The following is a 22605-nucleotide window of genomic DNA, read 5'->3' on the forward strand; positions in this document are numbered from 1 at the left end:
GCAGGCCGCCGCGGCGGTAGCGCGGCGTCCACGGGCCCTGGCCGCCGGCCGCCGCGGCCGCGGCCGCGCTGGCGTCCTCGTCCTCGGACAGCAGCTCGGGCGGCAGGCCGGCCGCCTGGGCGAGTCGGCTCGGCGCCCTCACGAGGGTCCGCGGGCCCACGTAGCCCAGCCTGCCGCCGCCGCCTCGGGCGTCCGACCCCCCATCGGGCCCGCCGCCGACCTCGTAGCCCCCGCGCGCCACCGGCAGCGGCTTGCACTCCCTGCCCGCGGAGACTCGGTGCGCCGCGCCTGCCCGCAGCCCTGCCCCGAGCTTCGCCGGCGAGGCCGCTTGCCCAGCAGCTTCAGCCTCCGGCGAGCCGCTTCACATCATCGGCTCGGCCCACCTGCAACAGCACACGGATTGGCCGCGTGAATGGAACCGTCCTCGCGATGGGAGTGCTCGCGGAGTCGGTTGCGCGTCGACGTCCGCAGTCTCCGTGGAGCCAACGCTCCCGGGAACGCCGATTCATCGCGCGATTCGTTCTAACAATTTTCTCGCGTGCGCGAGAGCTGACTACAATTATTTATCGGATCTACTCTGCCGCGCCACCGCTTTGGCGAACTTCGACTTTCGACCAGTAGAATTTTAACAATTTATCCTTATCGAAAATGCATTCCTCCGCGTGCGCGCCGACGTGTTCTATTTTGATCTTATAAACGTTTTCCAGATGCGCAGTTATAAATACGTCGAGTGTGCAACGAAAATTTCAATTCTAAAATCAATATAGCGCCTGTATATACTTTGAGAGTGTCAAAAGAGAGGGATATCGATCAAACTTTCGAAATATTACTTAAGAAATACGCAAACTTAATTCAATCCGTGACCCGAATGAAAGCGATACACGAAGAATTTCCGATGCAAATTCAATTCAATGCAGTCTCGCCGTGAAAGAAGAACATTTTCAAAAAATTTTCTATTAATTTCAACGCTAAATCTGTCAGTTGAAAAAGAAAATGAAAAAGAAAAGATAACGCCCACTTCGTTGCACAAAGAGCTTGCAAATGAAAAAAATAACCTGACACGCGGAAATGAAAGTACGTAAGTATAACGCGGCGGACAGCTATTCAATTTATACTCTCCGATTCTCCGACAAAACGCGCGCAATCGGAAAATAAAATAGACGAGTCGAGGGTGGAGGGAGGGGGGGGGGGGGGCATTTCACTCGATACGCGCCGTGTTGCCCGTTAACGAGATCGCCAAATCGCGCTGATTACGCAAACGCGCTCGATGGGTCGAGGAAAAAAGCTGGATTCGGATCGCGGAAAAATCAGCGAGCGAGGCGCGCGGAACGCGTCGTCGACGACTGTTTACCTTGCCAATTTTTCCAGCAAAAGAAAAAGCACAGCGCGCGCGCGCACGGCACTGGATACACCTATTTTCCTCGTATCGTCGCCGCTGGCGGCACTCGTTCGAGCTTTTTTTTCTTTCGTCGGTGCGTGACCCAGTTGCACGACAGCGCGCGGGGATACGCTCGTGCGGATCGAACGGCAATGATCAGCAAGAGAGAACGTGCGACTTACCGAGAGGAAGATCATGCGTGCACGAGGCGATTCGACGATCCTGGCGAGACGTCGCTCGGCGCAATGAGCGTGTCGCGCAGCTCTGCTCCTCGACGGCGAGGCGCGAGCGATTGGCTCTCCGGCAGCCTGCTCTCGGGGCTTTTATCAAAGAGCGAGCTATGCGCAACATCGGCGCCGACAGGCCCGCCGCCTCTCGCTCGCGCACACGGCAGCTCAATCGGGCGGGCGCGCGCGCGCGATTTTCGTCCCTTTGTATGTGCGGGCGGAGAGCGCGGCGAGCGAGGCGACGGCGACGAGGGGCAAACGGGTCAGTGGGCGATCGATTACCGTTAATTAAGTGAGCGCTCGCGCGTCTCGCGCGCGCGAGTAAACAGTCGGCGAGTCCAAAAGGGAGGTTAGGACGTGGACTTACCAGCGGAGGAAGGCGAGCACTCGGGTGGCTGGCAGGTGCGTCGTCCAGGAGGCGACCAGTGCTGCGAGCCCGACGTGCCTGCGAGCGAGACTGGCTGCGCTGTCCTATCCGGGCGTCAAGGGCGGCTTCTCGCGGCGAGGAGGCCAAACGTCAAACTCCAGAGAGAGAGAGAGAAAGAGAGAGAGAGAGACAGATAGACGGAGAGAGCGGGGGTGCGCAGTGTCTCTCGCCAGCTACGCCGTCAGCGTACGTGTGCGTCAGGCCAGCAGACCAGATATCGATTCGCGCACTACCCACCGCTGTGCCCGGCGCATGCGATCAACGACAGACCCACGTGCACGCCCAGACAGTGCTCGCTCTACCCCGCACCTCCAAGCCGCATTCGAGCTTTCGCGCTTTCGATGCTTCGACCCCCAGCTTTTTCTCGCTGACCAGCCCGACGCATCTCGCCGCTTTTGTTTGCACGGTCAAAAGTTCGCTCGCTTTCCCATCAACCGGTCCATTTCCGTTTCTCTCTTTTTCTTTATTAGTATTCTCGTAGAAACGATCGCGTCGCTTGACAATCGTAAAATGCACGCGAAAATTGCGATAGGCGTGTGGAGAAATTGGGAATACCATGTAGTACACAGCTGAAAAGGCCATGGATTTCTCGGTTTTAACGGACAAAACAGCTTATCGCGCACCACGTGCCGTCTTTCATGATCGGAAATCGCGAATTTGAGCTTAGAACGACACGTCCATTTTAGGCGCGTCTCGAAGTTGCAACTTGCACCGTCAGTGAGGGGAGCTGGCCACGGTGTTTCAACATTACTTCGACTGTCGCTAATGACAATAAGCTTTTTATCTTTCGCTCGCTGTAGAGCCGTAATTTCTTCCTTTTACCTCGGGATTTGATTCGCGAGGCGTGCGCGCAAAAAGAACAGAACAGCGCAAAACGAAATAAAACAAAATTAAGCGCACTAGATCGTTAAGCGTCGCCTCGAATAATCACGCGCGAGCAGCCAAGGATCTTTGCTCTCTTACGACGACGGCGGCGGCATCATTAACATGAACTTATCCGTACGCGCGCGTGAACAAATAAGTCGCGCGAGCGCACTTTATATATTTCATAACGCAGCCAAGACAATTTATGCGAGTAATACATTAAAGTCTAATTGCCGCTCGATGTAAGGCCAGCGCGCCGCAAATACCGTGATTTTCCAATCGCGCTTTTACGTAGAAGCGTAAGTGTAACTGCGGCAACTCGACGATTATTAATACATCGGAGCGGCCTGCGCGAACGGGGAAAGGCCAATAATTCGAATCGCGCGCCGCGAGGGGCGAGTCCGCCCACGTTGGGCGCAGTCGTCACCTGACGGAGGGTGCTCGAAGCGCCGATAGCGGCGAGCTTGCAGGGAACTGCAGAGGCAGCCCTTATCAATTTACCGAGCACGAGTAAAGTGCGCCGGGAGCGGAGCCGCGTGCGCGAGGCCGCATTCTCCGAACGTAAGAAAAACAAAAGAGAAAGAGAAAAAAAAGAAAACCAAGATACGTGTGCTTACAGCGCGAAAAAGAAGGAGGAGTTCAAACAAAAGTCTCTCACGCATGGTTACGCAACGGAAAACAGCGCGAGCCGCGCATAGCGCAAAAATCTGCGGCAACGACAAATTTCGAATGAATCGAAGCGCTCGCGTAAGTGAGCGCGCGCGGGGGTGGAGAGAGAGAAAGAGCGAGAGAGCGAGCGAGCGAACGAGCCGTTTGGCTTTAATATGTCGAGAATATAATAGTGGAGGGGTCGTCTAGTGTGCTGGTTCGAAATGTACATAGTGGGGGGCAAGAAGTGAGCCGTAAGCGAAGAAGGCAGCGCGAGAAAGAGAGAGTGATAGTGCGAGAGAGGAGAAGAAAGGGAGGGGCGGCTCTAGGAGAACGACGACGAGCGGAGAGGGAAAGGTGCGCCAGCGGCGCAGTGTACTTGCCCAGAGTCGTCGAGGAGGTGCCGCGGGAAGCTGACGCGCGCTGTGAGACAACACAGCGAAGAGAGAGGCGACGAGAGAGTGCAGTGTGCCGCGAGATCGACTAGGTTAGGACCATTGCTATACGTATCTCTCAGCTCTCGCTGCCTACACGAGTGTGCAATTGCTCGTCAACGATCGTTTCTTCCTTTATTTTTTTTGTGTGTCTGTGTTGAAAACTAGTGTAAGTTTACAAGTGCATACCCGATCGCGCCTCTTCTGGGTAACGTACAAAGGAAAACACGTTGTTTACATTTTTCGCCTTGCACGCCGGCGGTTTATCGTCTCGCCAATATCGATCGTCGAGCGTTATAACGTGCGATTCGACATCTCTCGCTCGCTCGTCCTTATCTGTCGGCGGTGGATGTCGCGCAGTGCAAAAACGGCTTATCTGCGCGGCCTGCACAACGTTTCTTCAGCCTCGCCAGAGCCAGTATATATACTATAGTCCTAATGTATACACATGCTCCGAGCTACCTTTCCAGTAAATACAACGTCTACCGTAAATCCATACGGACGGCTTGAGCGACAGCTGTACGGGGCCGAGGATAATTGTGCTCAAACCTTTTTACGGTGTAGTCGGACTATGTCTCTTTGTACAGCAGCTGCCTACCTGTGCGTAGGTTGAAAAGTGAAAGATGCCTATCGCTGCGTGGGCCGAAGCATCGCGATTCCGTACTTATTGGAAAGCCGTGCTACAGTGCGACTCACCTTTGTCTCGCACGGCGTATCCATAGGCAGATTAGAATAATCGTTTGGTTATTGACACAGCGGAAACAATGCTCGCAACCACGTATTACGCGCTTACGAAAATCAACGCGCCGGGGCAGGGAGCAGCCTATTTACATATATACGTGCGCTCCTCGTCCCTCCGCCGTTCGTAAACAAGCGGCTCGGCAAAATGCGCCAGTCATCTCGATGAAAAATGCGCTGTCTCCGAGGGCTGCTCACGCTGCGTACGAGGGGGAGGTTGCGTGAGCGTGCCGAATTTTCCGAGCTTACGGCTTCTCGGAAAATCCTTCTACCTGGGGCGCGCGGGGCACATGCCGCCGCCGTCGTACGCGCAAGGAACAGAACGATTTTTTTTGCTTTCCTAGGCGCTGGCGGCGCATGCGTGCCTCCGCGGCGGCGCGGATGAATGGGCGTGGTGCATCCCCTCGGCATTTTTGCACATGCGAGCACCACGTGCCAACGCCGTTGCGTCCCAAGGGGTGCGTGTCGGCTTCCAAGATCTCCGAACCGTGATTTATTGGATTCTGCGAACTTTCACCGCTGCAACGGCCGGTCGTTGTTTGCGCGCCACCGCAGCGCCACGAGACGTTCGCCGAACAATCGGGAAAATCGCGTATCCCTGGCGCGTTGACGAGCCGATTTCTCCCAGTCCCGGTGCTGACTTTGCCACGAGGTGGCGGGTCGTTTAGCATTAATTTGCGCCCCGTCGGGCGGCACGCTTTCGATGTCAATTGCCGTCGTGAATCGTGGGATCGGCCTGACACTCGGAAAGCCGAACGAGAGAGACGGAGAAGAAAATGCAGCCGACGCATAACCGCGGGTCAATCAAAGGCTGCGCTGCCGCCTCGGAGCGCTCTCGCGTTGAATTACTTCACGCTCCGAAAATAAGTGGCTCTGAGCTCTCGGCGTCGCCGGCGCATTTGGAGGCGCTCGTCGCCGAGTAAACACGATTTTTAATAATAGCGCGGCGCGGCGCACTTAGGGAAAAGCTTCATTACGAAAAGTCGGAGGCGCGCGCGCTTATAAAAAACAAGAGAGAGAGAGAGAGAGAGGGAGGGAGGAACACGACACGATTATAAAGCTCTCTCTCGCGCGAGCGTTTATAAATATAGAGAAGCCGCTTGAAGCTCTGAATATGTATGTCCACGTGTGCGCGCGTGCGTGCGCGTACGCACCTCTTATAAATAGGCTTCGCAAGTGCGTGTTTTCTTTCTCTCTCTCTCTCTCTCTCTCTCTCTCTCTCTCTCTCTCTCTCTCTCTCTCTCTCTCCCTGGCTCTCCGCGCCGCGCCGCTTCATCGCCCTGTCCGCTCGGCGTCTCTCTCTCTCGCACTGCCTCTGTCTCTGTCGCAACAGCCTGCAAGTAATTATTCTAATGAGTGTCGTGGGTTTTGCCCCCGGATTACTTTCGCAAGCGATTAGATTGTTCTTCGGGCGAGAGACACGTGCGCGGCCGCTAATGAGCCGCCGCAGTATGCGCGCGGGCCGCGTACCTCGGCATCGGCGGGGAAAAATGGCAGCGCCGACGATTTATCGACGAAACCTCGGCTCGCGTTATCGCCGCGAGTGGTACGATTACGCTAATACGCGAACTTCAGCGTATGACCCATATAAATTTCGTAACTCGAAGCTCGACGTCGTCGTCGTCGGCGTACAACGACAGAATCTCACGTACAGCAGGATGTTGTCTTATCATCTGCGCGCGTCTGCGTATCCGCGTGTGCGCGAGAGAGCGAGAGAAAGTGCGATCTCGTCAGTGGCTCGTAAAACATGTGCGTTCGCTCGTGTGTGTTCTGCAGTTCGGCTATGAGACGAGGACGGGGAGCGAGCGAGCATCGCCGGAAGTTGAACGAGTCGCCGGCGCCATCAGCAGCCCCGTAGTCGCCTCGGGCGCAGGCACGTCGCTGGAAAGTCGGCAAAAGGTACGCGCCTATGGAAAGGCTTGCGATGCGCGTCCACAGCGCCGATTCTCTCTTTCTTTCTCACTCTGCCCTAATCTCGCTGGAAACGTTATCCGTCGCGCTCGGTCAATTATTGGCGCGAGGACATTATGTAAACGGTATATCAGCGCAGCTCGGCGGTAACAATGGGCATTATGAAATAACGCGCGTATGTAACCGATAGTAGTAAGCGCGCGATAAAAGCCCAATTTATCAAGAGTATGCCGTTTCCCTCGGCGGCTCAGGCTCAACGGAGACCGGGAGAAAAATCCAACGAGTGTCTTTCTTTCTTTTCCTTTTGAAGCGCCTTTCGCACGCACGCTTCTCGCGGGCCCGCCACGCCGCGCGTGCGTCTGTGTGCTCTCTCTCTCTCCCTCTCGCTCCCGCTCCCGCCCCCGCTCCCGCTCCCGCTCCCGCTCCCGCTCTTTCCTTCTCTTTTAATTAAAGCTTTTATCGCCTCGAGATTGTAATGTACCGCGTTGGGTAAGCGCGCTTACGCTCTCGCGGAGCGCAACGTCTCCTCGCGCGCAAGACCGCACAGACACAGTGATTCGGAAACGTGGCTTCTGTTTGTTGCAGCAGGCCGCCCCGCCGGACGATCCTCGGCAGCGCATCCCGAGCGAGCAGGCAGCAACAGCGGCAGCAAAGGCAGACGCAGCCAGCAGCAGGTGCCCAAAGGCTGGTGTTCCACGGACTGCACAATAGCACCGCTGGTGCCCTCGGCCGTGGGTCCCGGGGGGACGGGCGCCATGGCGGCTGGCTCCACCACCTCGTCGTCGGGCGAGCAGCAATACTCCCTTAGGTGGAACGACTTCCACTCGAGCATACTGTCGAGCTTTCGCCACCTGCGCGACGAGGAGGATTTCGTCGACGTGACCCTCGCCTGCGACTCCAGCAGCTACACCGCCCACAAGGTCGTGCTCTCGGCCTGCAGTCCCTACTTCCGCAGGCTACTCAAGGTACGCCCGGGGCCGGCTGGCTTTGACCTGTCGCGGTCGCTCCTTGTAAGGGAGCCCCTCCGCTTAATTATTCTGATTAAGATATCGGCGCTCTTGAGAATAGAATCTCGCGGCGAGCTGTCTCTTGTTACGGCGGTCCGGGAGGGGAGCAATAAATACGAAAATAGTAGCGCGGCGACTTTTGTTTTCGCGCGCGCCTCTCACGAAAATACGCGGCTCTGCGGCTTTCCCGCGGGCGCTCGGCGTCGACCGTCGGACGTATCGAACGCGACGCCTCCTCCCCCGGCCGAAGCGCCGTTGCGCCCGATCGATCGGGGCGCGCAGCGGTCCCGTCTCTACCAAGGTCAACGACACGGCTGGGCCGCGCGGCATTATTTTTATTGTCGGTACCTGGCCGCGAGCGGGCGCGCGTCGAGTGCGCGGCTCACGCGAGCACGGGCGCGCACGTGCTCCGCCGCTCGCCCGCTCGCCGAGAAAAAAACGTCTATTCTCGTTGCGTTGCACAATTTGGTCGCTCTGCTCCATATTCTATAATTAGCCGGCGGCCGAGCGCCGCGGTACACTCGCCGTAATTCCGGCGACTTGTCCGCGGCGACGACGGCGATCTCTCGATCGGAGCGATCCCCGGATTCGCGCGCGCGCGCGCGCGTGCCGCCCTCGCGGCAAGGGACGCTATTTTTACGCGGCCGCTCATTCGATCCGGTAACGCGACACCGCGCTGACAAGTCCGCGCCGCGCGATAACCCTTATCCAGCGCAATTCGCCCGGGAGAGCCGAAGGAGAGGAGGACACCTGACGAGCGCGACGACCACGACCGACCACGGCGGCGGCGGCGGTGGCGGCGGTGGCGGCGGCGAGGCTGCGACGCGACGGACACGCTACACCGGTATTTTTATCCGGCGGAAGTGCGTCGCGCATTCCGCTGTACCGAGCTCCTCGCTGGAAAGCCGACGCTACTTGCCGAATTGTATTTTTACCGAGCTCCCAGCGCCGCGTATTTTTAGGACTTTTATTCATTGTTTGCCGGCGCGCCTCGAGAGGCTTTCCTCGCTGACAGATGAACGTCCGGCGATTACGGCCTGAGAGATGACGATAAGCGGGAGGTGGCACGGCAATTATAAAATCATCAATTACACTGCCTAAATCTTCGAGCACAATGGCCGATAAAACCGCTTATTGATACTCTTTCGAGCGCTCGCACGAGAGAATCGGAGGTTGACAATCGCTCGATCGATAAACTCATTCATCCAATTGTAAAGGGAAGAAAAGCAGCGCCGAGTGTCCGCTTGCTCAACGCACCCTTTGTTCGGTCGATTTTTCCGCGCGCGCACGCACGCCTTTATCATCCGCGGGCCGCGAGCGCGCGCCGCAAAAGAGAAAGTGTCGCGGAATTCGGAGCGCTCGCGCGTGGGCAAAGCGCGCGCGCGGCTGTGGAAGGCGAGGCTCGATTGTGTACTTGCTCAACGCGGCCGCGCGCGTAGGCTACTGCCCTGCCGAAGCCAATGCGCGACATAACCGGATCAGAAACCATGCAGTCGTGCGTGCGTTTCGAGCTTCGCGGGGCTGCGCTGCCTTTGCCCCTCGCCCCCTTCCCCCTCTGCTTTTTCGGCGGCGCGCCGACGGGATTTCGTCACGCGGCCGCGGCCGATTATTCCTGTTACGCCAATTAACGCACAATTGCGCGCGCTCGCAATCGCGATACGTTTCGATTTTTCAAAGCGCGCGCATAGCTTCCAGTTTTTTTCCAGACCGTCGCTCCACAGATATCAATTGACGGCTTTTGTCAATTACAGGCGCGTTCATTAAGCTCATTTCGGCGTTTATCGATGTACAGAGGAGAGAGAGAGAGAGAGAGAGAGAGAGACTGGATTTGCCGCAACCCAGTGTGTAATTACCGGCCTGACGAAACGGTTTATCGCTCGCGGTCGAAGATTGTTTGCCGTCGTTCATTGCTTCCTGCCGAGCGTCAGCCCGTGTCTTTTTCCACGAGCCAGTCAATTACAAAAAATATCATGTAAATGTTTGTTAATAAATCGATAACGCGCGGTTGCTTATCGCCTCGCCGCACACGCGCGCGCACACACGAAACGGACGATCTGCCGAGGCAATAAAGCATCTTAATCGTCTGCGCGCGGGTAATCAACGCTCGGTCATTACGATGAAAAACTAAAGAAAACACCACGTACGCTTTTAAGCTTGGCTTTCTCTCACCCTGCAATCCAATTAGGGCTAATCAAATTAGTATGACCAAACGCGACGGAGGGCGCGCCGTGCGGACGCGGCGCGCGCGAGAGAGGAAAAGCGCGCCAAAAATAGCCCGCCAAATTGTATAGGTGTCGTGTGTGAAATTACACGTTACAGGCGAACCCATGCCAGCACCCGATAGTGATACTGAGGGACGTGGCCAGCGCGGACATGGAATCACTTCTGCGCTTCATGTATCACGGCGAGGTGCACGTCGGCCAGGAGCAGCTCGCGGCCTTCCTCAAGACCGCGCAAATGCTGCAGGTGCGCGGACTCGCCGACGTAAACAACTCGGCCGCCTCCAAGCTGCCGTCCAGCGTGTCCAATCCCAGCAACGCCAGTGCACCCGTGAGTACGATTGGTCGTCGTTCGCGCTCGAGTCGACGGCGAGCGAACGACCGTTTTAGAAAGTCTTGGGATGCCAGCGGAATCGTGGAAAGTTTGATCATCGTATAATTATGTTGCTGGTATTCTCTCTGCCGAAATGAGAATTGAACGTTGAGTTTCACTGAATTCCATTGACTCGAGCGCAAGTCGGGGCGAAAGAGCGTTGCGTAAACGAAGGAGCGATCTGTAAGCGCAAACATTGGATGTATCGACAGGCGACGCCGCGAAACCACTCGTGGCAAGAGAGCATGCGGGCCAACATAAACGACGGCGGCGTGAGTCCACCGCCGGAGAAGCGGCCAAGGAGTTACTCGCCGTCGCTGGGTAACCACGTTGAGTCCAAGTCGGACATGCTCCAAGAGTCGCTGCTCGGTCAAGCACTGGAAGGTGGACCGACGATACACACACCCTCCAATAACGTTCAGGTATGGCTGCTTCGGGAGCATCCCCTCGGCGGCAGCGCGTGCCTACGAATGACCGTGATAAATGTGTGCGCAGACGCAATCGACCGGTGAGGACTCGACTTCCATGTCGGACAACGAGGAGGACACATCCAACAACGAGAGCATGTTGAATTCGGTGAAGACCGAGCCCAACGAGCTCCTGAACGACTCGCTGGAACATCATCGTAACGCCTTTCCCGCGGCACTGCTCGGCTTACAAGGTAAGGCGCAAACGCGCAAATTCACCGATTGACAAGGGGCCTAGGAAACTAAACAATTGTCTTTCGTGTTTTCCTTGGAATCGCAGGACTGATGCCAGGTCCGTCGGGAATTCACGCGGCAGCCAATCAGGACCCAAATTACGGTAAGTGTTCAACAGCCAACATTGATAATCCAGTCTAACGGTCGTAGCCCAAACTAGCTATCCTCCCGCCATCTCCTCCGTGATCAATCAAGTTTGAATCTTTTTTTTTCTTTTTGAAAAACAAAAGAGTCAACGAGCATCAACAATCTTTTGATTATCTCTCGTTGTTGCGTTGAATGCATGGACACTCTCGTACCTCTCAGCTACTTTATTTCTCTCCACCACTCACCATCATATTATAACCAATATCAAACCTTCTCTCTCATCACCAAGCCACCTTATCATCCCTTGAACTCTACTGTGACAACTCTTGCCTCTTGTAACCAGCACCGCGTATGCGAAGCAGCGTGTTGTATCGCTATTATTATCTACACTCTGTATAACAACATCAACAACAACAACAACAAACAGCGTATTGTCAGCGATTGTATAAAGAAATCATTTCTCTCGCGGAACAATTGGCGACTAAAGTAATAACATTGTGCGATCAAAAGTGAAAAAGAGACCAAAATTGTGCAAAAAAGAAAACGAAAATAAACGTCTGGATGAAAAAATGCGCGCTAAGAAAGAGAAAGAGAAAGAGAGAGCGAGAGAGCGAGAGAGATAGACATGAGACGTTAGCTATGTAAGGGGAAAAAACTCGAGCGATTCGGAAAGTTGGAGTCGCGCGACTGAAACTTGGCTGGTGGTTCGCAGGGCGGTGGCAGCATCAGGCAGCCGAGTCCTGGCAGCCGCCGGGCAGCACCAGCCAACAGTCGCTCGCGACCACAGCCCAGCAGCAGCAGCAGCAGCAGCAACATCAGCATATGATCATCGCCAAAAAGAAGATCGAGGAGCTTGCGCTGCTGCAGCAGCAGCAGCAGCAGCAGGCGAGCGGCTACCAGCAGGACGCGAATGGCCAGCCGAAACCCAAGTGTCCAGAGTGCGGCAAAATCTACAGCAACAACAGTAACCTGAAGCAGCATATCGTCAACGTGCACACGGTGCAGACCGAGTACATCTCCTGTCACGTGTGCGCCAAGCAATTCAAGACCAAGCAGTATCTGCAGATACACTTGCTGTCGATGCACGGCATCAGGAAGAGAAAGAGCTACCCAGTCTACCAGATGCAGACTCACGCGCAGGCACAGTCGGCTTACGCCGGCGGCGCCGCTCCGCCGTGGGACAAGCAGCAGCATCATCAGCAGCAATGATAGGCAGCGATCATCGAATGTCCATTTTTAGCGAGATAAGTGTCGTGCGGGGGCTTTCGCCCAGCCCGTCGCGACCGAGCGAGAGCAAGAGCGAGAAAGATGGATAGAGAGCGAGTGAGAACAGTGTGTGCCTCTATCTGCGAGTGGTATTGATCTCCCTAGGTCGGCCGATTCAACAAACAACGCCTCTCCCCACCTTCGAGCTATCTCTCTCTCTCTCTCCCTCTCTCTCTCTCTCTCTCTCTCTCTCTCTCTCTCACTGCTGCTTCTTCATTCGTATTCCACGCGCGCACAGCGACTTCTAACGACGAGTATCCCTTCCACGCGCGCGCCAACGACGAGTACCCCCTCCCGCCCGAGCACAATCGATCTTTTCAGCGAAGCTTCTCACTCGCTGCGCTATTGTCCAAATTGCCGATTGCATCTTCTCTGTCTGTGTGCGTGTGTGCGTACGCGGGGGAGGAAATCCAAAGAAGGAAGGGCATCCCCCTTCGACTCTTAACCTCTTTCTCTCATGCTCTCTCTCTCTCTCTCTTTTCCATTAGGCCTGATGAAAAATCGATAAGTCATTAGGAGCGAGAGAGAGAGAAAGAGAGAGGCGACCGACGTGCTCTCGCAGCCTAGCGCTGGTGGTGCTTTAATTAAAACTTGCAAAACTTTAATTGAATGTCCATTGTTTTTGTTGGAAAAACGACGATTGCAAGATTAGGAAGAAAGAGAGAGAGAGAGAGAGAGAGAGAGAGAGAGGAGAGGAGAGCTATATTAAAGATGTGACTAGCCAAGTCTAATGGCTTCTCGATAAAACCGTCACACTGAATTTGAATTCTCTCCCATTGCCGTCCATTAGGCCTCTGTCTCTCGCGAAACTTGTCCATTTTTGGAGGGTTGAAATCCAATAGGGCTGTGTGCATTCTTGAGGCGCGCGAGAGTAAGCGCCACTAAAAGTGAGAGAAAGAGAGAGAGAGAGAGAGAGAGAGAAAGAGAGAAAATCAAGGAGGATGCGATCGATCGGGGGGCGTCGTCTCTGACCGCCCACGTCAATTTCTCTCTTTACCCTCGCAGCACATTTTTTTCACTCGCGACACGTGCGTACCCTTCAAGAGCTCGCTCTCGCACTCTCATTCTCTATCTCTTTTTGCTTTTCCCTAAACTCCCCCCCCCCCCCCCCGTTCTCTCCTGTTTTTAAAGCACGCGGGCGCGTGCAGGCAAGAAGAGAGCAAAGCGAGACATGAAAAATGTAAGAATTTCACGAGGCGCTGCATTCGCGCGCTGCTGCTCCCACCGCCGCCGCCTTCGAGAAAAGGGGCGAGCAACTATCGACTAGCTGCCGATAGCAAAAAGGGGGTGGTAGAAGTGCGCTCGAAGACGCGGGCGAGGCTACCTAAATTAAACTTCTCTCTCTCTCTCTCTCTCTCTCTTTCTCTCTCACCCCACATACATCAACCCGGCTGTCTTGATGTCTGTCTCTGCCACCCCTCACGCAGTGCACGAACCCAGACTGAGAAAGAGAGAGAGAGAGAGAGAGAGAGAGAGAGAGAGAGAGATACACGTACAGCCTCGAGAAGCGATTTTTCTTTTTTCTTCTCTTCGAGCTTTCGCGCTAATGTCGAACGAGGATGGCCCCGCGCCCGGAGTGCGATTTCGAGACGACGCGTCGATTTGTTGAATTGTTAGCGAAAGAGAAAAGAGGACTTTCCAAGTCGCACTCTCCTCACCCCCCTCCCACGCCCATGCAGAGCTGCCAGCGCGGATTCCGCAGCGATGAAAAATGTGCCCGTAGTCCGACCTCGCTATTGGAGAATCGATGGGATCACTGGCGTGGCTGCATAATCGATCGCTGCCACGAATCGAAATTGCGAATAGTTTTGTCAATGACACGGCTACACACACACGCTCATACACACACACGTTACATACCCCGCTCACACAGCCACACGCATTGAGAATTGCCAGTTGTAAGTACTGCCAAGAGCTTTTGCAGAATGCGGAGCGCAAGAGACAGCGGCGAATCATCGATTGCGCTTGTCGACGAGGAGCGCGCCGTGCTGCTGCTGCACGCACATAGGAAGAGAAAAAAAACAAATCCAGCAATTTCGTGGTGTGTAACCCCTCGATGAAAGAGAGAGAGAGGGAGAGAGAGAGAGAGAGAGAGAGCCGAGAGAATCAAAGTCGATAAATCAAGGCAAGTCGGTGGAGGGCTGGCTTTTTGAAGAAACGCAATTACGAAAGGAGAGTGAGAGAGAGAGCGCTCGCGTTTGCGTTTGCGTGGCGTGTGCGCTTTGACGTGGGAGAGGTCCGAGATTCGTAGGAACGATAGTAATAACGAGAGAGAGAGAGAGAGAGAGAGAGAGAGAGAGAGAGAGTGAGTGAGTGAGTGAGTGAGTGAGTGAGGCGGGTGGCGCGGATCAATACTACCACTACTCCTTGGCTGCTTCTTCGGCGGCCCTCACACACGCATCACACCATCAAAAAATTAAAAAATAAATAAAAAAAACTCTGTATTCGCCTGATGAAAAATCCATTGGAAAATCCTACAACCGGGGGCATGCCCTGAGAGAGGGGGAGAGCGGATAGAGAAGCGAGGGAGTACGAGAGTGTTGCAAAGGTCGTGGCGGGAGAGCTTTCTATAAAAAGACACATAAGCATTGAGAGTGAAAAAAAGCGAGAGAAAAAGAGACCGAGACTGTGGGCGCCTGGTTGTAGGATCACCGAGGGACTGCCAGCAGTCGCAGCAGCAACACCAGCAGCAGCAGGTGCAGGAGAATTTCGCCAGACTGTACACGGCGCTGAGACACGAGGAGCTACGCCCGGTGTGTCGCTACTGCGGGCGTAGCTACTCGTCGCCGTCTAACCTGCGCCAGCACGTGAAGAACGTGCATTCGAGCTGGCCGCCGGCCGACACCTGGCCCCAGTGTAACGTCTGCGGCAAACGATGCAAGACCAAGCACTACCTCATCAACCACCAGCTCCAGGCGCACGGCATACACCAGCGTCCTTCGACCGCCAATTCCTCCTCATCCCATCCCTAAAAACGACGACAACGCTGAGAATCAAAAGCCAAGCTACGACCGCTTTTCACTGACCCCCGAAACGGGCGAGCGAACGAAAAAAAAAACAAAAAAAAGCACGCAAAAACGCCCCAGAGACAACATGTCGCTCGCCGCGTGTGTGTGTCTGTTGTATCACTGGCTGGCTGGTGGTTGCAGATGCAGCAGCGGCGGTGCAGACGCGGTACGGCTACCGCTGTCCGCTGTGCAGCAGAATCATCCAGGACATCGGTGGCATGAGGGCTCACCTCGAGCACCATTATCCACGCGACTCACCGACCTGCCCGGTAACCAGCTGCGCCAAGACTTTCTCGCATCCCAACAGCGTGCGCAACCACATGAGGCTCAAGCACCCACTACAGTGGGACCAGATCAAGACCCTCAGATGGACTTATGTGTGAAACACATCGCTACACCTTTCGCTATTTTCATTGTAAATATATTTTTACACACACACATGCACACACACGCACACATGCACACGCATTCGCACACGCGCGCACACTGACTTACACACGCACGCGCGTGCACACACACAGACACACGCAATACACGTAGTTTTGTTCAACAAACGATGACGATGAAACACGCGAATAATGTTCCTCGAGTAAGCGAAGCCTTACGCCTAAACACATCTAGCTTTAAGCGGCGCGAGACTATTTAGAGATTATATAGATTGTATACGTAATATATGATGATGCTGATAAAAATGTAATATTATCGTACTAAGTAGCGAGGTAAGAGCGGCGCAAGGCTCTACGCTAAACAAAGCAACAGACAAACCACGTTGTCTTTCATTTCTCTTTTCATGCTCACTTCTTTTCTCTTCCCCTTGTCGAATGAACTTTATAGACTGATGACTGCCCTTTGTCCAGCCTGGTCTGCTATCACCCCTTACTTTTTTACTAAATGGAAAAAAGGAGGCTCATTCTAACACACGAACACACACATCGCTTTATTTTTCTATATATACAAATATATATATATATATATATATACACTTATACATATATATATATATATATGCATACGTATCAGTATTGCCGCGTTGAAGAGTCTTCGTGACCGCGCGACGAGGCTAAAGTTACTACGTCGTCGTGACGCGTGTGCGTTCGTCCGACGACGCTATTCCTACCCCTTACCCCCCTTCCCCCGAAAACTATGATAGAAGGCAAAGAAAATTTTGAAAAATGCAGATGTATAGATTATATTACGAAGATATATATATATTATAGAGGATATATACGTCGTGCGCACTATTTTAGACGGACGATCTGAACTCGTTACAGAATGCTTAGCGAAACGGCAAGAGCTACAAAGATATACCGTTGTACTATTTCAATAATGCTTTGTATAAATAAAACAAAAAGGTATTTAGTGAATATACATATGTCATTTTTGTCCACTTTCGCTCCGCCCAGTCTCTTTCTTTATATATCTCTCTGTCCTTCTTTCTCTCAACGCAACAACCATATCCGTAGACTTTTTTTTGTTTTTTTGGTAAACACACTTTCTCTTTGGTTTTATGTAATTTTTATCCATTAGCTGTGAAACTGACGCTAATAGCCTCGTGAAAATTAGCATGTGAACAGAAGTGAAGCTGCTCCTCGAAATTTCTCGTTCATTTCCGTATGATACTTGACGCCTTGTGCGATTCGACGAGAATGATCAATCGGAGGAACGAGGCGACATAAGTGTTCCTTTTGAACTGAATAAATGAATAAATAAATAAATAAATAAATAAAAGCTGCCGGAACGAAAATCGCAACGACTGCATTGTACGATTTGGTTCTGATTTTGGCAGCACGCCGGAGCATCGACATCCTGCGAGTGCGAGCAACCGACCCAAGGCCGTGCCCCAAGTGCGGCAAGATCTATCGTTCGGCACACACACTGCGCACGCATCTCGAGGACAAGCACACGATCTGTCCGGGCTACCGATGCGTGCTGTGCGGCACAGTGGCCAAGTCGCGCAACTCGCTGCACTCGCATATGTCGCGCCAGCACCGCGGCATCAGCACCAAGGACCTGCCGGTGCTGCCGATGCCCAGCCCCTTCGATCCCGAGCTGGCGTCGCGGCTGCTAGCCAAGGCGGGCGTGAAGATCAGCCCGGCCGACCTGAAGGCCCGCGCCAGCCCCACGGGGCCACGGCGCTCGGACGCTCCGAGGCTGGAGATCCCGCGGGGCAGCGCGGGCGGCGCACCCTCCGAGACCGGCAGCTCGTTGTGCGGCGGCGACGACCCCGAGGACCTCACGCTGCCGCTCAGCCTCAGGTAAGGCCGAGAGCCGCGCGAGCGAGCGCGCGCCCCCCACTCAACAGCCGCCTCACGCCGCAGGTACGGATCGCCCACGCCCAATAACAACACGGTCATCACCAAGCTGCCGAACCACGCCGGCCAGAGCAACGGCAAGGCTGCGGCAGCAGCGGTCGGCGCCGTGGCCGCCAAGTCGCTGGACAGCTACCACGGCAGCCGCGAGCCGCAGACCGCGCCCTTCCACCACCATGCGCTCGCCCAGCAGCAGCACAACGCCTCCGCCGTCGCGGGCTCGGTCATCATCGACACCTTCTTCCAGATGATGGTGGAGAACTCGGGCGGCGCCATGTCGCAGGAGCAGATGGCCTACGCCATGCGCGTGGCCAACATGAGCGCCATCGAGAAGCTCAACAGCCGCGCCGAGGAGTACCCGCTGATCGCCCGCGAAGACGTGCGGAGCCTCGTGCACGACGAGCGCGCCGCCGCCGCAGCCGCCGCCGCTGCCGCCGCCGCCGCTGCCGCCGCCGCTGCCGCCGTCGCCGACGACTCGTCCGCCGCCGAGGAGGACGACTACAGCGACAACGAGGAGCCCGAAGCCCTCAAGGCCGAGTAGAGAGAGAGAGCCGCGGCTGCCCGAGCGAACGCGAAACAATACTCTGAAAATACTAATCTCGTAGGTTTTTAAGGGGCGCCGGACACGCGGACCTTCGACAGCGACGCACCACGTCGACACGCCGATTTTAATCATGAGACTTCAACGACCGCGACCACGACTGTGACCACGACTACGACCGCGACGACGACGTATCAGGAGACTTTGTATGCGAACGTGCGTCGGGCAATGCGACGTCACCGCAGAACGACAGGTCGATAGTCGGTACAAACATACCACTTCTTGCCTTCAAGCTCTCTGTTTGAACTCAAACGCTAATAAATCATGATGCAAGTACAAATTTTTTCTCCGATCCGGACAACGATCATACGACTAACTCCTCCGCGCATCGATCTTTCAAGTATGATGATTCAACGATAAAATTATAACACTTGAATAACTGTAGTCTTAGGTTATTATACATATATATATTATATATATGAAATGAATAGAAATATATTCATTGCGAGTGAGTGCGCGTGCAATTACTGGATCGGGCGTCGGGAGAACGATCAATCAAGGTAAAAGAAATAAAAGCAAAGATAGGACAGAAGGAATCTATTCCGTGCCATAGCCAATCGACACAAAGTAACAAACGAAAAAAGATACACGTACACAGTAATACAATAATAGTAATAATAAACGCCTCTATATTTTTTTTTCGTTGGTTTTGTTCTCTTTTGTACGCAATTTTTTGTGTATTCTCCGACGTACGATTTCAAAGATTCCACAAAGCAATAGCTAAAGATAAACAGTGGCCGAGGGGGGCGGCGCGGTTCGAGCGCGCACGCGAGAGACGATGCCATGCAACGCCGAATAGGCGCGATGTATAAAGGAGGAACGATAGAGAGTCAGAATTTATAAGTATATCATATACACATATATTAATATATATTTATGCAGCAAAAGCTCAGTCATCGACGACGATCATAGTTTTCTACCGCAGTATTTATGATAGCTATATGTATACACAGGTTCTATATATATTTATACAGATTTACGATTTGACCGAGTATGTACAATAATTCAACCAACTGCCCACTGTCTCTCGCGTGCAGCGGCTCGCAGATCTCGAGGCGGACGCAACCTCGCCCCCCCCCCCCCCCCCCAACCGAAACAATTACGCTGTATATATACCCGTGCATAGTCCGCAATAGTCACATTGAACCTTTACAATGAACAATTGTCGATAACAGTATTGCAATAGATTGTACGCAGCGCGCGCGCACGAGCAAGCGGCCGACGCGTGCGCTCGGCGAGAGCTCGCCTGCTGTCGTGTGCGTACTTGTGTGTGTGTGTATTTTTTTTTTTTTTTTTTTTTTTTTTTTTCTATATTACCGTCCGTCCCTTCTCGCGAGTGGCAGATGACGCTGGATCTGCCCCGCGAGCTCTCGCCGGCGGACGCGCGAGCGCGAGCTCGCCCTCGCGCGCGCACCAAATGACAAACTCAGGAGAACTGAAGCAGCCAGGCCGTGATATACTATAATACTACTTGTAGAGGCAGAGCCGTTTATGTGTTTTCTCTCTCTCTCTCTCTCTTTCTCTCTCTTTATCTCCCTCTCTTTTGATTCTTCGAACTAACTCCCCCGCAGTCGGATGATTCGCGCGAGGCCTATCGCCACTTCTCTTCCTCTGCCATACGTGTTGATTGTTAATTTGTTTGTTATACGAAGTTTTTTTTGATACTGCTGCAGGCAAGCAGCCAGTGTGTACTACTCTTAACATGACAAACCACGCCGCAGCTACCTCCAAGTCGCGTCAGTCTTCTCTACTCTCCGTTGTAACGCTTTCGCGTGCGATATACACAGAAGCATTAACAGTCGTCGATAGAGCGCACGGAGTAGGCGAGGGGAGCAAGTACGAGTACAGTCGTTGACGACGAGCGAGTGTGTGATCGAAAGCGCTCTCTCGAGTTTCAATTTTTTTTTATCTATCTATACTGGTCATATCTTCGAGTGTACCCGACGACGCGTAATACGAATATCATAAGTAATTATTATTATTATTACTATCATTACTACTATTATAGTTATTATTATTATTATTATTATCATTGAAGAGTATAATACAGTAATCTGAAAACCGTTGATTAGACAAACAATAACTTCCAAGTGCGTGGACGAATTATGCCAAGGTGTATATGCCGGGAGAGAACGTCTGCCGAGCGTGTATTGGGATGTAAACATAATATTTGCCGATCGCTTATCAATTCCGAATCTCGACTTTGTCAAAACGATAATACCGATGTAAAGCAAGAACTGAAATTTCACTGCCAACCAACGAGAGACGAGTGATGCGAATGCTCGGCCGCATACACCTTCCAATATTACAATGCAATACGATGTACTTAGATGCAGTCAGTTTACTTATATCGTACGGGCTAATTTGTCGTCGATGCATTTGCGTGTGCGTTTCGAGTGCGACGATGACGCGAGGCGCGACTACACTTTGCGTTTCATTTGTCGGCGCGCGCGAGCTAATTACGTGATATTCACAATAAACATAATCAGACAAGCGTCTTAAGGGGGCTCCAGCGCCATTGGGTTCTCAACAGGTTCTCACCTTTCATACTTATTGTTCGATCGACGTGCAAAAAGTTAGCGGTATTCCGCATAATCTTTAGTTTGCTACGGCCCTTCCTAAACATTTTAATGTATACCTTTATCTACTCCGACGCAACTGTAAAGGATCGTCAAGTTTATCGACAAATCTCGTACGAATTTTTTTTTTTTTTTTTTCTAATCTAAATTTTATCAATAGCATATTATTAGTATCTCAAGAATGAGCGTATCAGTTTTAGGCTCTTAATATGTATTAGAAAAAGTTAGGCAAGTAATTTAGTTGCGGCAACAATTTTCAGGGGTTTTTTGCAGCGCTTTCGTTGATAACTTAACAGAAGTCACGGCTCTGAAAACTTACGATTGTTAGGAAACTAGTCGGTTGACATTTCATAAATGACAGTTTTCTACAATTTTCCGCTTCGTTCCGCAAGAGCCTACGTCAAACATGTAAACATTCTCCAAATTCACCACGGACACGAGGAACATGAAGGATACCGTCGGATCCAGTACAATTTTATCCATCAACATCACCATACCTGATCTCTGAACTTTCGGTGCTGCATCCCTCTTAAGCCATAGTAATGTTCTCTAGTGATAATTAATTATTAATCGTGTAAAGACGGCAAACGAGGAGGAAATAATTGAGGATGTACTTCCAATCTTTTCCCCGATGTCATTATCGCTCATAAAAAAGGACTCTCACTTATCGGTGAACTAGAATTGTATATTTTATTGTGCAATTTAGACGAGCCCACGTGGCTTAATGACTTTATTCGTCTAGAAATGCAAAATTCGTTTGGTTGCATTTTTTTTTAGAAGGAAGGATCAAAATTTGCCGTGAATTTAATTTTCTTTTTTTTCAAAGAATAACATTCTTTTTAGAGCGTTTAGTTAAGGTTTTTCTTTTCTTCTTCATTCTTTTGTCATTTTTAAGAGAAAAAAAAAAAAACAATTAATACGGTGAATCTTGGCCTTCAAGTAACTTAAAGTGGAAGAGAGTGTAGAAGATGCGCGCAGTCAAGTTACTTATTTAAGATTCGTCGTTATACTGAAGATTTAAGGTGCTTCTAGATTGTTATATACATTTATCGCTGATCATTATTATTATCGCTCATTACTTGCGTTTCACGTTTTTGTTTATATTTGATGATGATTCTCATAATGCGCATTAATAATAATTCTCGAGCATTTTTTTCTTTCTTTGCAATTTCCACGGAGCCAAGATCAAACTTTCTTTTTTAAGGGAACGCGATGAAGCGTCGACCAGTCAGTTGTTATTTAAAATTTTAATTAACTTTCAATGTCCTCCAACTGATTTCTCATTTGTTTTTTTGTCTTCCTTGTCTCTTTGTCCATCTTGTGTAAATAAAATCTCTATTCATCAGTTGTATAAGTGCTCCCCGACTTAACTATGACAAAAACATTTTAAGTTTGTTTGTTTTTTTATCATTACCCATGCAGTTATTAAGATAAATTACTTATGTTCTTATTATTTTGCCATTTTTAGCGTGTAAGCTATTCAACTTGCCAATGCGATTTAATAAATATGTTGGAAACCATTTATTTACTTATGTTTTGTATTTATTTTCGTTAACCTTATTTATTTCCTTATTGTTTCAGCTGTTTCATTAACTTTTATTTTTCTTTCCCATTAGACTAGGTGTAATGTAGGTTGCAAAATGTACGAGTATTTAGTTATACGATGCATATTATAAAACTATTAGAATCATCATTTGATTGAATGTTAGATCAAAGGTAAATATAGATTATAAGAAGTTTCACTAATTGAAATGTCAAGTTGCAATACATTTTATAAGACTTATTGTATGAATTAATTTTATTGAAATGTACTGCGTATACGATATTG

The 22605-nt window shown here is 51.9% G+C and overlaps 1 protein-coding gene across 5 annotated transcripts; it reads left to right on the top strand.

The window, feature by feature from the left end:
* The first annotated feature begins 3895 nt into the window (after nt 1–3895).
* LOC131666956 (protein abrupt) lies at nt 3896–18587 on the top strand. Of its 5 annotated transcripts, none has more exons than XM_058940081.1 (9): nt 3907–4031; nt 6493–6615; nt 7213–7592; nt 9954–10184; nt 10439–10648; nt 10722–10887; nt 10974–11030; nt 17075–17543; nt 17607–18587. In XM_058940081.1, exons 3-9 carry the CDS (start codon nt 7383–7385, stop codon nt 18136–18138), a joined length of 1875 nt encoding a protein of 624 aa, XP_058796064.1. In that variant the 5' UTR covers nt 3907–4031; nt 6493–6615; nt 7213–7382; the 3' UTR covers nt 18139–18587. The 5 variants fall into 5 exon arrangements, with proteins under 5 accessions (XP_058796063.1, XP_058796064.1, XP_058796066.1 ...); XM_058940083.1 differs by having other exon boundaries at nt 7216–7592; XM_058940082.1 differs by lacking the exon at nt 3907–4031 and adding an exon at nt 4112–4147.
* Nucleotides 18588–22605: the final 4018 nt, after the last annotated feature.

This window comes from Phymastichus coffea, unplaced genomic scaffold (assembly GCF_024137745.1).
Source record: "Phymastichus coffea isolate CEN01 unplaced genomic scaffold, Cenicafe_Pcof_1.1 PCOF00062, whole genome shotgun sequence".
In the NCBI taxonomy this organism is placed as follows: Eukaryota; Metazoa; Arthropoda; class Insecta; order Hymenoptera; family Eulophidae; genus Phymastichus; species Phymastichus coffea.

What these genes read in the sequence shown, in the direction of transcription:
- LOC131666956 (XM_058940080.1), top strand. Translation starts at nt 7,383, where the DNA reads ATGGCGGCTGGCTCCACCACCTCGTCGTCGGGCGAGCAGCAATACTCC. An exon ending in CAATCAGGACCCAAATTACG is followed by an intron (nt 11,031 to 17,074) that starts GTAAGTGTTCAA and finishes TGATTTTGGCAG; the next exon opens with CACGCCGGAGCATCGACATC. An exon ending in ACGCTGCCGCTCAGCCTCAG is followed by an intron (nt 17,544 to 17,606) that starts GTAAGGCCGAGA and finishes CTCACGCCGCAG; the next exon opens with GTACGGATCGCCCACGCCCA.